Source organism: Typopeltis vanoorti, chromosome 7 (genome assembly GCF_054136105.1).
Source record: "Typopeltis vanoorti isolate ZY-2024b chromosome 7, IOZ_Tvanoo_1.0, whole genome shotgun sequence".
Taxonomy (NCBI): Eukaryota; Metazoa; Arthropoda; class Arachnida; order Uropygi; family Thelyphonidae; genus Typopeltis; species Typopeltis vanoorti.
This window is the reverse complement of record NC_143555.1, coordinates 2,996,567-3,012,259: the sequence shown is the minus strand read 5'-3', so window position 1 is coordinate 3,012,259 and position 15,693 is coordinate 2,996,567. Positions and strand designations below refer to the sequence as shown.

Here is a 15,693-nt window from a genome sequence, read left to right as displayed (position 1 = left end):
GTGGTGATATATTATCAAGTCCCACAGCCTTATTAACATCTAGTTTACTCAACTCCCCATACACCTCTTGCTCACCTACAGTCAGTCTCTCCTCCCCATCATCAACTGCTCTCAATCTCTCCATGAAGTCACATTCACAAGATTGAAAAATCTTTATGAACTACTCATTAAGTATCTCCACCACACATTCTGCATCAGCTGTCTTTATACCATTTTCTCCAGTCAGTGTCATCCTTCCATAATTATTCTTTCTTTTGCGGGCTACATATTGAAAGAATTCCTTAGGATTCTTTTTGGTTTCGTTAGCCAACTGCTGTTCATACCTCTCTTTAGCTACCCTCACCGCTTCCACAATTCCCTTTTTCTCTGTATCGCATGCTTAAACTCTTTATTCATCCATCTCACACCCACCTTATTTAACCTTCTCACCCTTAGAATACATTTAGACATTGCATCTACTAAATAGTTTTTGAAAATCCCACAAGCTGCATTGATCTCTTTTCCAGTTAACTCCTCATTCCACACTGCACCTGCAAGCTGTCTTCTGAGCTCTTCATAATTACTCCCCTTGTAGTTCCACATATACCCTTTTCTCACAGAGGTTCTCACGCTGCTGGCAACCACCCAGGTAATCACTTCATAGTCACTCTCACCAATTGGTGGATGATTTGACACCTCATTTATAATTACATCCTCTGATGAGATGACCCTCAATCCTCGTGTGCCCTGTTACATACTGTCTGAGATAGTTATCCCTCAAAAACTCAAGAAACTCATTTTCTTTACTTCCAGTTGCTATCTCATCATTCCAGTCTATATTGCCATAATTAAAATCACCCATAATGATCACCCTTTTCTTATTTACTTGGCTAATTTGATTGTACATTTCATTATCACCACCATCCTCATTACCTGGTCTATAACAACATCCCACCAATTATTTGATTCCATTCACCTCTATCTCACACCATACTGCCTCAAAACCACTGGCACTATTTCCCTCTTGCATCTCTACTTTATATGGACATAACTCTTTCTCTATCATCAATAGCACTCCCCCTCCCTTTTTACCCCTTCTGTCCTCACAAAACACATCATACCCTTCCATCTCTATTCCTGTCAGGATGTCGTCCTCTTCCAACCATGTCTCACTTATTCCGACAATCTTTGGGTGAACAGACGCAATTAGTGCAGTCATTTCATCTGCCTTGTTTCTTATACTTCTAGCATTTGTATACAAACACAACAGCTCATTTATGGATCTGCAGCTAGTTCCACTGATACCTCTCACTCAATGTGATCTCTCCATGCCTGACTAGGGCCATTTCCCTTTCTGCTTCTTCATTTTAAAACCCTTTTCAATTCCAACTGTTTCCTCTTGATCCCCAGGTCATCCCATTCCTTTCCTGCCTACACATGCTCACCTCCTCTTGGAGCATCCACCTTTCTCATGCTGTGTACCCCTGTCCACCCTGAGCCTCCCCTTTTCCCTGCTCCTCTTGCACACCCATTCTTTCATTTTCTGTACTCATACCACTCACTTCCCCATTCATAGCTATGTAGATGATGCTATATTTTTAAATAAATCCAGTACCAGTTTACAAGATTCCTTGACTAAATTGAATAACTGTTCTAATAAATTTGGCATGAAATTAGCAATAACAAGACAAAGACAATGAAAATAGGCAGAAGCATTGAAAATATCAACTGCATCGTGAATGGAAAACCTATAGAACAAGTAAAACATTTCAGCTACTTAGGCACAATTTTTAGTGAAGATGGTAAATTAAATATAGTAATAGACAACAGAATCAACAAAGCCAATATGGTAAGAAGTCAACTGAATAAATTTATATGGAATAAGAGAGAAATTAGCCAAGAAAGAAACCAATTTTAATTTATGTATCTCAGAGCTGGGTTAGAAATAAACACTTGACCAAAGACTAGAGACCACAGATATGAGCGTCTTGAGAAAGATTAAGGGCATCAATGGCAATATCATGTTAAAAACGAGAATATTAGAAAAGAGGTAGACATTGTTAGCATCCAGGAATTTGTTAGCAGAGCTGATCTCAGGTGGTATGGTCACTTAAACAGAATGGGAGAGGAAAGATTAAGAAAACAGGTGTTCTCTGCCAGGTTGGCAGGAAAAAGACCCAGAGGAAGACCAAGATATAGGTGGATTGATACAGTAAAAATTGCCCTAGAAGACAAAAATATAAGATCTGAAAATGTTGGAGTCTTGACAGGTAACAGATTGATTTAGATAAAAATGGCTGATAGGAAGTTGTAAACAACTTATTTTACAACTTAATATTCATATAACTACCTTAATTTTGTCTAATATTTAATTATTTAATCAAGATATATGTGTTAATAATGAAAAGACTGTATTAAATATTAAGCTATTTTATTTATTACTATGTTAATATAGTAATATAGTAAGAATTTGCATTTGATAAATTAACTGCGTATTATTGAAATGTAAATATTCCTTATTTATTCCTGTTTGTAAAGTTTAACGTTATGTAATAGCTCAATTTTATTATATTTTGTTTTGTTGTCATGGAAACGTATGTAAGTGAGCGAGCACGTTTTGGAACACCACGTGAGGTTTATTGAAAAGAGTTTTAGAAAGAAATGACGTGAGCAATTTAGGGGGAAAAACAGATATATAAGCGACAAACGCTGGAATTATTAATTAATTAGGAGATTAGAGATTTGTTAGAGAGAGAGTGGCATTAGGTTGGAATCGAGCATTCGGGAATCACAGTGCGATAATAGCGAATAGGCAAGCCACTCAAGCAGCTAAATAAAATCTACTAGTCGAGAGGCAGATAGCTAATAAGTTGTAGAATAGCAATTATAGCTACGGAAGACAGCTGAATGACTACTATATAGACTAGCGATATTTGAGTTGAGATTTAATTTCAGCGCCGACCTTTCAAGGACATACGGAACCTTGAAGTAAAACACGATGCTAAAGGCCGTAAAATTGATTGTGTTTAGAATTATAGTGCCTAAAGAATTAATTGAATGCCGGAGGAATGAACAACTGTGCATATAAAACCCCAAGTTAAGAATTATTGTGCTCAGTAGTAGTCAGTAGTGCTTCATACAAGAACGTCTGATTATATGTATTGTGCCCGTGAATTAATTCAGTTAATGCTTAGAAGATTTATTTTAATGAGTGCTGCTTATTGTTAAAAGTGTTTACGGTTATAAAAAGTGTTTAAGTATAAGTAGATGAAGAAGAAAAGATTAACAGTAAGATTATTCCAACCTTAATATTACTGGACAGAGAAGTGTGCGAGTTTCATCTTAGAATTCCCTGATACTAACACTAACTATTGCGGAGAATTAGCCAAAGTATCAAATTAAAAGTGTTTGTTTGTGAAGAGGTGTTACTGCAAATTTTATTGTATTAAGGAACTTTATTAAATAGCTAAAAGGAACTGTGAGAAGACTGTATTACAGATAACAGAATTACCATTGTTTGAGTTTGTATGACAGTATTATCAGAAAGGCTGAAGTGTTTATGATAACTTAACACGTTCGCTGTCAACTACGAGTATACTCGTAGTGGGTAAACCTGCTTCACAAGCCAGCTACGAGTATACTCGTGTGAAGCTTACCGCCGGGAACGAGATTATTGTAGTGACCTTGAAGAAATGAAAATGCTTGGCTTGTGGGGCTAGCATCAAGGTCACTACAATAACCGGAAGTAAACTGTGTATTCTCATAGACTGTATATGCTCTGTACAAGCCAACTACGAGTATACTCGTAGGACGTTTACTTCCGGTAACGAGATTATCGTACTGACCTTGAAGATGTAAAACTGCTCGGCGTAGGGGAACAGACCATGCCAAGGTAGCGTGGCAGCGAACGTGTTAATTAGTGATTTGAAGTTAAGTGTAAAATATGTAATTTTAAAATTAAATGTTTGTTTTTGTTAATCAAAAGTTGTATTTTGCCTGAATCTCTCTTACTGCACCATTCATAAAATATTCGAACCAAAGCGGGAGTGATAAAAAGGTTAAATATCCTCGGCCAGTATTTATAATAACAACATATAAAGGAAGGGTAGTTGAGAGTTGAATTATCTTCAATTCTTGAACTAATCCAGATATAGAGTGGTGCAGTCTAGAAATATAAATTTTCTCTATATTTGAATTAGAAACCAACTAGCAACTATTTTTTAGGTTAAGAACACCGTAATTGTGAACTTGTTGAATCCAAGGTAAAGATTTAGAAGTAGGATCCAACAAAATGGCGCAGTCCGCAGGATTTGAATTCACTAATAAAGATTGTAATATTAAGTATTAGATTTTGTAATAGTAAGGAGAATTTAAAGATGAATTAAGTGAATTGGTTGTAAACTAGAATCAGGCAAACAGAGAAATTATTTTAGGATTCTATTTTTTTTTAAAGTTATTGTTAATAGATTAATATGGCTGTTTCATCAAGTTCTAAAATGGAAGATAGTGAATTTTTTCGTACAGTGAACCCACAACAGGTTTTTCCCCAGTTTTCAGGTGAAGAAACAGATGATGTACTATCGTTTTTTACTTATGTTGAAAAACTTAGGAAAATAACTAACTGGACTGATTTCCAATTACTTATATTATTAAGAAGTAAGTTAATTGGCAAGGCAAAAACTTTTTTGTATTCATCTCCAGTGCTAAAGGAAACATTAGATTATCAAAAATTTAAGGATAACTTGATTTCACAGTTCTTAAAATTAAGAAGTATTGGCCCAAATTTATGGAAGTTACAGAGAGTCTTACAAAAAGATAAAGAAACTGTTACTGATTTTCACAATCGTTTATTGACACTAGTCAACAGTTTAAATGTGACTATTGAAGATAAACCTCACTTAGATTGGGCTGTATTCCAACAATTTAGACAAGGTGTTAGGCAAGAATTAAGAGAAACAGCCTATAAGAAGAAAATTTCCACCTTAGAAGAGTGTCTCAAAAGTGTCAAGGAAAAAGAACAAATGTTAGGAGACCTTTATCCCTCATCCGGTATAGGTCTTGTTAATGTTGTAAATAAGACTGGTTGTTCCTTGAACCAATCTGAAGTTGAAAAGAAAAATAAGGATGGAAAGGAAAAGAATATTGGAGAAAATCCAAGTAGTATTAATTGCATAACTGAAGGTAAAGAGCAATTTGACAAAAGGCTGATGACAGAAGTGCAAACCTTAATTCACCAGGAAGTAAATAGGTTAAATCAGCCAATAATGGATAGTCTTAATGAGGTTGTGAGACAATTATCAGCTATTACTTTGAAGTCTCAAGAAAACCAAAACCCCACAACTGATAAAATTAACGAATTAATTAAACATGAAGTGGAAAAACAAAATCAACCCATTTTAACTAGTCTAGATAAGGTAATTCAAGGGCTAGATAATGTCAAACAACAGATGTCTATTATCCCTCAATCTAAGACAGAGATAAAACAAAGAGATCCTCCAAAATGTTATAATTGCAAGAAAGTTGGACATTATGCCAGGAATTGTTTCTATAACAAAGGAAACTACTCTAATAGCAGATGGGACTCAAAGTTTGGATACATACCCCATAGAAGAAATAATAGAATTCAGAGACATCACGCACCTAATGAAAGATGAGAGTTAGAGGAGAAATCCTGGGTTCTAAATGTAATATTTTGTTTGATACAGGATGTAATGCTTCAACTATTAGAAAGGACTATCTCCAAGGTATAAGACATAAATTAAGGAGTAATATTGCCAAACTTAGACAACCTGTAAGAATTACTTCTCTTTCAGATTCAAACTTTGTAGCATATGAAAAGGTTCGAGCAAGAATCTACCTACCAGAATTTAAACTAAGTGTCTGGCAAGACTTACTTATCATCCCCTCAACCGCTAACATAAGCTCCCACATCATATTGGGAACAAATTTCTTGGAAAAGTATCAGTTCTCCTGTGATTTTTTTAGAAAAGAACTATCTCTAATGAACAGGAAAATAAGTGTCAGAACAAATGCCAATTATATGCATAATAGAACAAGGAGACAGAAGGAAAGGTATTATATACCTGAGAAAATATTTGCCCCAAATAAAGTAGAACTGTCTGTAACTGAACCAACTGTGGAGGATAGTAGTACACAGTCTGTTATGCCTTATCTACCAGATTCAAAATGTAACACTGATGAACATTCTCAACAACCGATAGCCAAACCTGAACCTGAAGTTATCAATAAGGAACAAACAACAGTTGAGGTAAATTGTGCCAGGGTGACTAGTCTATATGACAGAAAACAAGATTTGTATCTTAAAAGGACATTTCCACATAATAATTATAAAACACATTTAGTTACTAGATTATGGAACGAGTAATCCAAGAGAAAAAGTAAAAAGAAAGTAAGTGCACAAACTGGAATAGCAGGTGTGGAAACTATGTAAGATCTCATGGAGAAAATATAATCTGATTCCTCCACCAATGGAACTTATGGGAAAAAATTTTTCTTTAAAGAAAAATTTTTCAAAGGAAGAGTAAGCCTTTGTTGGATTCTGACTGTGTAGAGATTAAAGTAATTATTATTTGCTTCAGAATCCAACATGATCTTCCATCACAAAGGCTACAATTGTAAATATTATTTAATGTAAACAACTTATTTTACAACTTAATATTCATATAACTACCTTAATTTTGTCTAATATTTAATTATTTAATCAAGATATATGTATTAATAATGAAAAGACTGTATTAAATATTATTAAGCTATTTTATTTATTACTATGTTAATATAGTAATATAGTAAGAATTTGCATTTGATAAATTAACTGCGTATTATTGAAATGTAAATATTCCTTATTTATTCCTGTTTGTAAAGTTTAACGTTATGTAATAGCTCAATTTTATTATATTTTGTTTTGTTGTCATGGAAACGTATGTAAGTGAGCAAGCACGTTTTGGAACACCACGTGAGGTTTATTGAAAAGAGTTTTAGAAAGAAATGATGTGAGCAATTTAGGGGGAAAAAACAGATATATAAGCGACGAACGCTGGAATTATTAATTAATTAGGAGATTAGAGATTTATTAAAGAGAGAGTGGCATTAGGTTGGAATCGGGCATTCGGAGCATTCGGGAATCACAGTGCGATAATAGCGAGTCGGCAAGTCACTCAAGCAGCTAAATAAAGTCTACTAGTCGAGAGGCGGTTAGCTAATAAGTTGTAGAATAACAATTATAGCTACGGAAGACAGCTGAATGACTACTATATAGACTAGCGATATTTGAGTTGAGATTTAATTTCAGCGCTGACCTTTCAAGGACATACAGAACCTTGAAGTAAAACACGATACTAGAGGCCGTAAAATTGATTGTGTTTAGAATTATAGTGCCTAAAGAATTAATTGAATGCCGGAGGAATGAACAACTGTGCATATAAAACCCCAAGTTAAGAATTATTGTGCTCAGTAGTAATCAGTAGTGCTTCATACAAGAACGTCTGATTATAGTCAATGCTTAGAAGATTTATTTTAATGAGTGCTGCTTATTGTTAAAAGTGTTTACGGTTATAAAAAGTGTTTAAGTATAAGTAGATGAAGAAGAAAAGATTAACAGTAAGATTATTCCAACCTTAATATTACTGGACAGAGAAGTGTGTGAGTTTCATCTTAGAATTCCCTGATACTAACACTAACTATTGCGGAGAATTAGCCAAAGTATCAAATTAAAAGTGTTTGTTTGTGAAGAGGTGTTACTGCAAATTTTATTGTATTAAGGAACTTCATTAAATAGCTAAAAGGAACTGTGAGAAGACTGTATTACAGATAACAGAATTACCATTGTTTGAGTTTGTATGACAGTATTATCAGAAAGGCTGAAGTGTTTATGATAACTTAATTAGTGATTTGAAGTTAAGTGTAAAATTTGTGATATTAAAATTAAATGTTTGTTTTTGTTAATCAAAAGTTGTATTTTGCCTGAATCTCTCTTACTGCACCATTCATAAAATATTCGAACCAAAGCAGGAGTGATAAAAAGGTTAAATATCCTCGGCCAGTATTTATAATAACAACATATAAAGGAAGGGTAGTTGAGAGTTGAATTATCTTCAATTCTTGAACTAATCCAGATATAGAGTGGCGCAGTCTAGAAATATAAATTTTCTCTATATTTGAATTAGAAACCAACTAGCAACTATTTTTTAGGTTAAGAACACCGTAATTGTGAACATGTCGGATCCAAGGTAAAGATTTAGAAGTAGGATCCAACAAACTATTTTCAACTTGTTTGACTGAACATAAAGAACTGATAAATGAATGTTTGATAATTTATGGATTGTAATTGCTCTGAATACTTTAATCTGACGTAATATATTCATGATATGATTCATCCAGTAGGATAGAGAGAAATATGTCAGAGAAATACTAATGCTTTATGATTTAACAATTGTTAACATTAGTCATGATCCTCAAATCTAATTGAGAAAATATTAATGTTTGAATGTGAATCCTTATAATATTTTAATTAGATAACCTTTTGCAGATAGTTATACTAAAATGTATATATTGTACTTTTCTACATTAAATGCTTTCTTTTGTTAAGTTAAACTTGATGTTTGCCTGATTTTTCTTTCATTGCACCACTCATAAAATTAATCCAACCTTTGCGGAAGCCTTAAATACTAGTAATAACCTCGGCCTGAAGATAAAGTGATAATATAAATTTAGTTGATGATTGATTCCTCTATATTATTTAGACTAATCTGAATATAGGGTGGCACAGTGTAATATAAATTTTTTTTATATTCAGATGAGCATCAATCAACGACTAACCAAGTATAACGGAAATTAAAGAGGTAAAGATAAAAATAAATAACCAACATAAATGGAACAGTTAGCCAGGTAGGACCACACAACAAAATGGCATGCAATATGAATGGAATACGAATGACATTCCTATATAGAGTCTTTTCATTACAACAGTTAAGTGGGACATTCCAACAATATAGCATGGTGATTCATTCTTAAAATTTGCACTTGCCGAGAGAGTTGCCATTTCTAGTTTCCTGGGGGTGAAAATTAAAAATATGACAAATGTAATTGAAAAACAAAAAAGAAAAGTAAAATAGATGGTAGTTCTTGTAGGTACTAATAATTTAAGTCGTGACAAAAAATATAGTATGAGAGAAGATATGAAAGTCTGTTGGAAGAAGTGAGAAAGAAATGTGAGAGAATAAAAATTGTAGGATTGCTCCCAGATATGAAAGTACTGAGTTAAGAAGGAGAATGATGATAGTAAATGATTTCACGTGCAGGCTGTGTAGAAGAAATGGGTGTGAGTTTTTAGATTTGTGGAGTGTGTTTGATGGCAGGAAAGACATGTATGAGAGGGGATTGCCTGTACTTGAATTGGTTTGGCATCTGGAGCTTGGAAAAATTACTTCTTGGTATGAGACCTAATGCAGAGAGACAGGGAAACTAGATAATCAAGGGAGGAATGGGAAAAATGTGTGTGAAAGTTCAGCTATGGTATACAAATGTGATAAAAATATAAGTTGTCTTCGAACATGGTTATATATGTGATGAGGGAGTGGAAAAATAATTGGGTTCAGACCTTTTGAGTATGTATAGGGAAGGGGAAAGAGAAAATTCTAGAACAAGACCAAATAGATTGCATATCTCATTATAAGAATAGGCTTGGTGGTAATTTATTATGTCTATACACAAATGCCAGGAGCATCAGAAACAAGGGGATTGAGTTCATTGCTTTATTGAATATGATGTCACCTAAAATTGTTGGCATTAGTGAAACCTGGCTATCAGAATCAGATATGATAACTGGGTTTGAGTGTAATGGATATGTTATGGACAAAATGATTAATACGGGCATTTTAAATAATGCCCGGCCATTATGAATAATGACCAACAAAATCAGGCACTGTAATAAATTTCACATTGTTTATCATAATTTATCACATTGACAGGTCAATACGAATACTGCTATCATCTGGTCAGGCAAAGTGATAATAATGATACCTTTTTTTTGGCAGTATTAGAAGCAGTAGGGGTTGTGGAAGGAGAGATTCTTTAGATTTCTTTTTGTCAGGAGACATGAAGGGAACTTTGCCCAAGTCACTCAAGTTTTTACAAAATCAGCATATTTGACAATGATACAAAAAATTGAGGGTCAAAAACCAAAGTGACTTGGTCCATAATATAAACATCATATACGGGTATTGTAATAGGCCTATGGCAATTTGATAAAATGTTATGCTCATACTGAAGAACTATATCAGATATTGAATGATGCCCATATTGCTATTAGCCATGGCAGCAGGAACCACATGGAAAAATAATTGATTATAAAATATAAAAATATTACAAGGGAGATGATCGTAATTTAGGTTAGGAGTTTTTTTGAAAATCGAATTCCTCAAAGGGAATGTAACTTTATTCATAATGTGTGGTCAAATCTTAATAAAAAAAAGTGTAGAAATTTGTTTTGTTTTTTTAAAAATCAAATTGCCTCAAGGGAATGTAGCTTTATTCATAATGTCTGGTCAGTTTAATAAATTAATCCATATTTATCAGGCTGCATGGCCATTTTAGTCATTATTTATGATGGCTGGGCATTATGAATAATGACCTATTAGTCTTGGCCTATAATAGATATACTATTTTTAGGAATGACAGAAGAGATAGGAGAGAAGGAGGAGGAGTACTACTAATGATATCAGATGCATTTCTACCCTAACTGGACTTAAATCAAGAAAACAATATGATGGTAACATGAGTTTGAATCTATCTATCTAGTGTGAAGGGAGGTTAACAGAATGAAATATATGGTAGGGTATTGTACACACCTGGTGGCTGTACAATACCCTACCTGGTGGATGACTTTCATTTTTCAAACATTGATTGGGTAGAAGAGGAATTTATTGAATTATTATTATTATTATTTGACATTTCCAGGGAGTCCGAAGAGTGTGCCAACAGTATCGAACAGTTGATTCCCTTCTAACTACTAACCGTGCTCAAACTTGCTTAACTTTTTGTGTGAGCCATTAGTAGCAGAGGCTCTACCAATCGACCAACCTTTGCTGGCAAAGGTTGGTCGATTGGTAGAGTGTGAAAGAAGGAACTCGAGGTCAAAGAGTGTTGGATTTACTCATAGCGTCAGAAGGGGTCTCTGTCAAGAATATGGCTAATTTACCACTAGTTGGTGACAGTGATCATGCTGTGCTTTATTGGGACAAATCTAATTGCATCGATTCTCCGATTAGAACATGTTACATGCTGAACTGCAAAGCTGGAAATTATGATCAACTTAGGAGAATACTATCTTTGATCTCATGGTATCAGTTACTGAGTAAGAAAAATGTCAGCAATGCATGGGAATCTTTGAAAAGTGCTTAAATGAGGCAGTATTTGAATGCATCTCTAGTGTTCGAGGAATAAATGGGTTAGGAGTGAAATGGATGGGCAACTTTATTAAGCAAGAGATCCACAAGAAGATGATGTGGAAAGAATATCAGAAAAGTAATGAGTATTGTAGGGAAAGCTAAATCGGAGTATGAAAAGAAATTGACCATGCTAGCTAAAGGCAATTCCAAAGAATTTTATCATTATTCTGCATGGAAAAGAAAGAATGACTGTGAAAGAATAACTTTATTGAATGCAGATGGCACTCGGGTGTCAGAAGTTAATGAGATTGTTCAATTAATGAGTGTTCACTTTGCTAAGATAATATCAACCAGGTGTATGAAGAATGATGGTACGTTGCACCCTTCGATTGGAAAAGGCCTAGGTTCGATTCTCGTTATGTTGGGAGGAATTTTTAAATATGGATTTTTTTCAATCGAAGGTGAGTTAGCCGATCTCGTATCGAGTTAGCAAGGTTTTTTCCTCCCGGAAACTTGGGTTTTTCATCCTGCATACAGAGAAATCAGCCCTTCAGAACACATGCAATTTACAGATAAAAAAATACTAGTGATGGTGGTGAGCAGTAGATCGCTTTGATGTTCATGATAGTACTAGAGATTTGATGTTGAGATGGAGAGTTGTAGTGTAAGTGTCCTCCCTCGATGAGTTGTCAGACTCCTTGGAGATGTCACAAAATAATGATGTTTGATGCAGAAGACTATAGCTACTCCCTTTCTCTGATAATCATTACTTTAATATAGCATCTTGTATTTTTTTATTTAGAAGAATTTCACCTGTTTTTGTTATTTTTGTTTCAGTAATACCAATTATGTCACTATGATACTTCTGTAATTCTTCTGCCAGTTCAACTTCTTCCCATTGATACTTAAGTTGGTTCCAATCTTGAATTCTGTTGAGATGTCCAGTTAGTTTGTTCCAACTTATTCAAATTGCATCAAATTAAATGAAAGAATTGTTTTTGATAAATATTGATATCAGCATTTGAGAGTACATTTATCCTATTCTAATGCATTTATCTTATTCCAGTTTCTAATTTAAATAATAATGTTTGCTTTTTTTCTTTATAGCACTGAAGTTAAATTTAGCTGTCACCTTATATTTCAGTTTCCTCATGCAGCTTTTAGAAACAACATACATGCTGGTAAGAAAGGTTGCTTGCTAGACACTTAAATTTACTTATTTCTGTAAAACAAAACAAAAAAAGAATTAGCGACCGTTCAAATGCTTTATCATGTTGTTCAGAACAGATATTTCCAAAGTATTTGAAAATGTGTTATTATTAGGTACATTTTTGCATATCTGTTAACATTAATTTACCTTCCTTTATTAATGAATCAGCCTCACACAACAGTGGTTGCAGAATCTATATGTAGCACTGCTGTGGTATATAGAGGAAATAAGGTCATGTTTCTTGAATACCTGAAGGTCATAGAATGTTGGGAAAAATTAAATTGGCTTTGTAAAAAAGAGATATTTCTTAATGAAGTAGATGGAATGAAAGGAGAGGAAAAGAAACTGGTTCAAGTGCTGGCTGCAGGGTTCCTGTTCTTTGCTATGTATAGCTGACATCCATATACAACAAACTTAAAATATTTGCTGTGTATGGATGCCAACTAGCAGCATAATCTATAGAAAAGTCCTAAGCAGAAACAGGACATCTATAAGAAAATGACCAGAGTGAGTATGATAAAATTATCATCTTGATGCCCCTTTTCTTGATAGCATCAAGAATTTTTAGGAGGTTTTTGGTGCATGTGTGTCTCTCTAGATGTTCAGAATGTTTTAAGTGGGTTTTAAGAAAACATTTTTATTGAAAGAATTCAGATTTATAGTTTTAGGATTTTTACCAAGGAAAGTAGTGCCTTGAATGGAAAAGGACACAATGTGTTTTGGAGGCCTGAGGATGTTATGGATGTAATCTTTGGAACCAAGAAAGGCTAGAGGTCTAAGTCAGCCCAAGAAGAGAAATAATGAATGGAAATCTGAGGTAAGATTGTTCTTATGAGAAATAAGACGGGACTAATGTTTGGTTAGCACTGCTGAAGTAAGTCTTCCTAACCTTGCTGGAAAATGGCAAAGAGTGTTTCATAAACAATGCCTCAAAAATTAATATTTTTGAGGCATTGTTTATGAAAGATCTTGAATCATTTACAGTAAGTGTAGCAGGTTTGTCAATTGAAGAGGCAGAGAATATATTATAGTCAGTGAACTCATGGATATGAATCAAGTTTAGCAAGAGATAATTTATGTATATGAGAAAAGAGCATATGTGACATTATGGAGTTGGATTCTTTGACATTGGTGGAGAAATGTAAAGAGAGGAAACTATCCAACATGTGTGTAATAAGTGATTAGATTTCAAATTGACAACTCATGTGCATAGGGCAAGAGTTGGACCATGAGATAACTTGAGCAGGCATATATATACATCATATGTCCCAGAAAGAGTGATCACTTTAGTTTCTCCAAACTTATCAGGGGTGTATGATGTTAGTGGGAGATCTTCTGGGATCTCCAAGGACAGAAGTAGCAAATTCCATATTGGTTAATTTTCTGATCCTCTAGGCAGTGAAGAAGCTTACCTTTTGATAACCTGACCATTTTTCCATTGTTTTTGAAAGAGCTAAGGTAATACCAATGCGATGATAGTTCAGATTATAGGCTTCCTTCCTTCCATGCTGTAGATTAGATACCTGATGACTTTGAAAGAGTGTGAAGACAATATAGAATGGATGTTTATTATTATTATTCTGGAATGCTGATTTTGAAACAAGAGAAGGAACCTTTTTTTTTTGCGTGATTAGACAGAGAGAGTGATTGCACTCGGCTTGAAGGAAAGTCTTTTCTTTTTAGAAATCTTTTGGAGATCTCTAAAAATTAGAGATCTAGAGTCAAGAAGAAATGAATCCCAGACATAGAAGTGTTTCAGCAAAAATTGAAGGAAAGAGCAGAATTAATAATAATGTTAAGTACTTTCTGGATTTCTGTCCTCTTTGTGAAATACTCATTACTAACATTTCCAACATAGAGATATGTGTAAATTCATGCTGAGCAAATGCACATAAAATAGAAAAAAAAAAAAAAATCTTGACTTTTGATATATTCAGATTTTGGGTATAAGAGTTTTTATATATACATAATATTGATCCCATACATGACAGGTAAAAGAACCTATAGTACATCACATCAGTACTGTGTTGGGTGTAGGTGAGAATTGGGAAAGAAGAAATCTGTTGATATTTTCTTGAAGAGTTGGAGGTCATGGTTGTTGGCAACACTTCATGAGGAAGGCTGTTCCTTAGGGTGAACAAAAATGAAATAAATGAAGAGAATAGTGTCTTTGCAGTTGCACTGAAAAAAGGGTTGGCAGGCAGCCTCTGTTCATGTTTTTGCAGGCCGAACAGAAAGCAGAGGAATGGTGGAGCAGTGTCCATGGAAGTACCTGTAGAAAAGACATAGTTCAAACAGTGCCTATGAGGAATGGTTGAAATAATCCATTAGTGATCATCTAAATTGCTTTCCCTTAGACAGCATCAAGATATTTTAATGTTATAAATGTCTCTTCTCTCCCATAGTCCGAAATGGACTGTTCAGTCACTCATGGCTGGTAGGTGATATTCTTTGTTAGCCTCCTCCAATCATCTCGGTCTCTTGTTCTTGATTTCAGTTGAGAAAGGGAGGAATTTGTCCATTTTTTGATGTTATCACTCCATTTTAATCGAGGATGGCCCTAACACTTGGTCCTGGAACGATTTCTTCTAGTGCTTGCTTTGGAATGCCATTAGCCCTCTCCACATGTCTGAACCATTTCATCTGTCTTCGTCTGATAACTGTCAGAATATTTTCCCTTTTTCTCAAGTCTATTGAATCGATCAGTTTTCGGACATTTTCATTGGTTTTGTGAGCAGTATAGGGAATTCTCAATAGTCTTGTGTAAGTTTTCATTTCAAAAGACAGGAGTCTCCTCTCATCTTTCCTCAATAAAGTCCAGGCCTCACAACCATACAAGAGGATAGAATTCACCAAGGTATCAATTAGTCTTAGTCTGGTTGTGATTGCTATTCTGTTATCTATTTACAATGGTTTTAACTTCTGTAGGGCCATGGTTACCTTAGCAATTCGGTATTTAATGTCAATTTTTGAACGACCATCTTGACTCAACATGCTTCCTAGATAAGTGAACTTGCTTACATTCTCAATTTGTTTATTGCCAATTTGTATCTTTAAGAATTCAATGTCTGATTTTGAGGTTATTATTGTTTTTGTTTT

The 15,693-nt window shown here is 34.2% G+C and overlaps 1 protein-coding gene across 5 annotated transcripts in view; it reads left to right on the top strand.

Annotated features, from left to right (window-relative positions):
• Positions 1 to 15,693, top strand: part of LOC150104450 (DNA-directed primase/polymerase protein-like) — a 369,024-nt gene that overhangs the window by 235,623 nt on the left and 117,708 nt on the right. For all 5 annotated transcript variants that reach the window (XM_090395149.1, XM_090395148.1, XM_090395150.1 and 2 more), the window contains exon 8: positions 12,492 to 12,565. In XM_090395149.1, the coding sequence (XP_090251275.1) occupies positions 12,492 to 12,565 (74 nt within the window). The remainder of the gene's footprint in view (positions 1 to 12,491; positions 12,566 to 15,693) is intronic.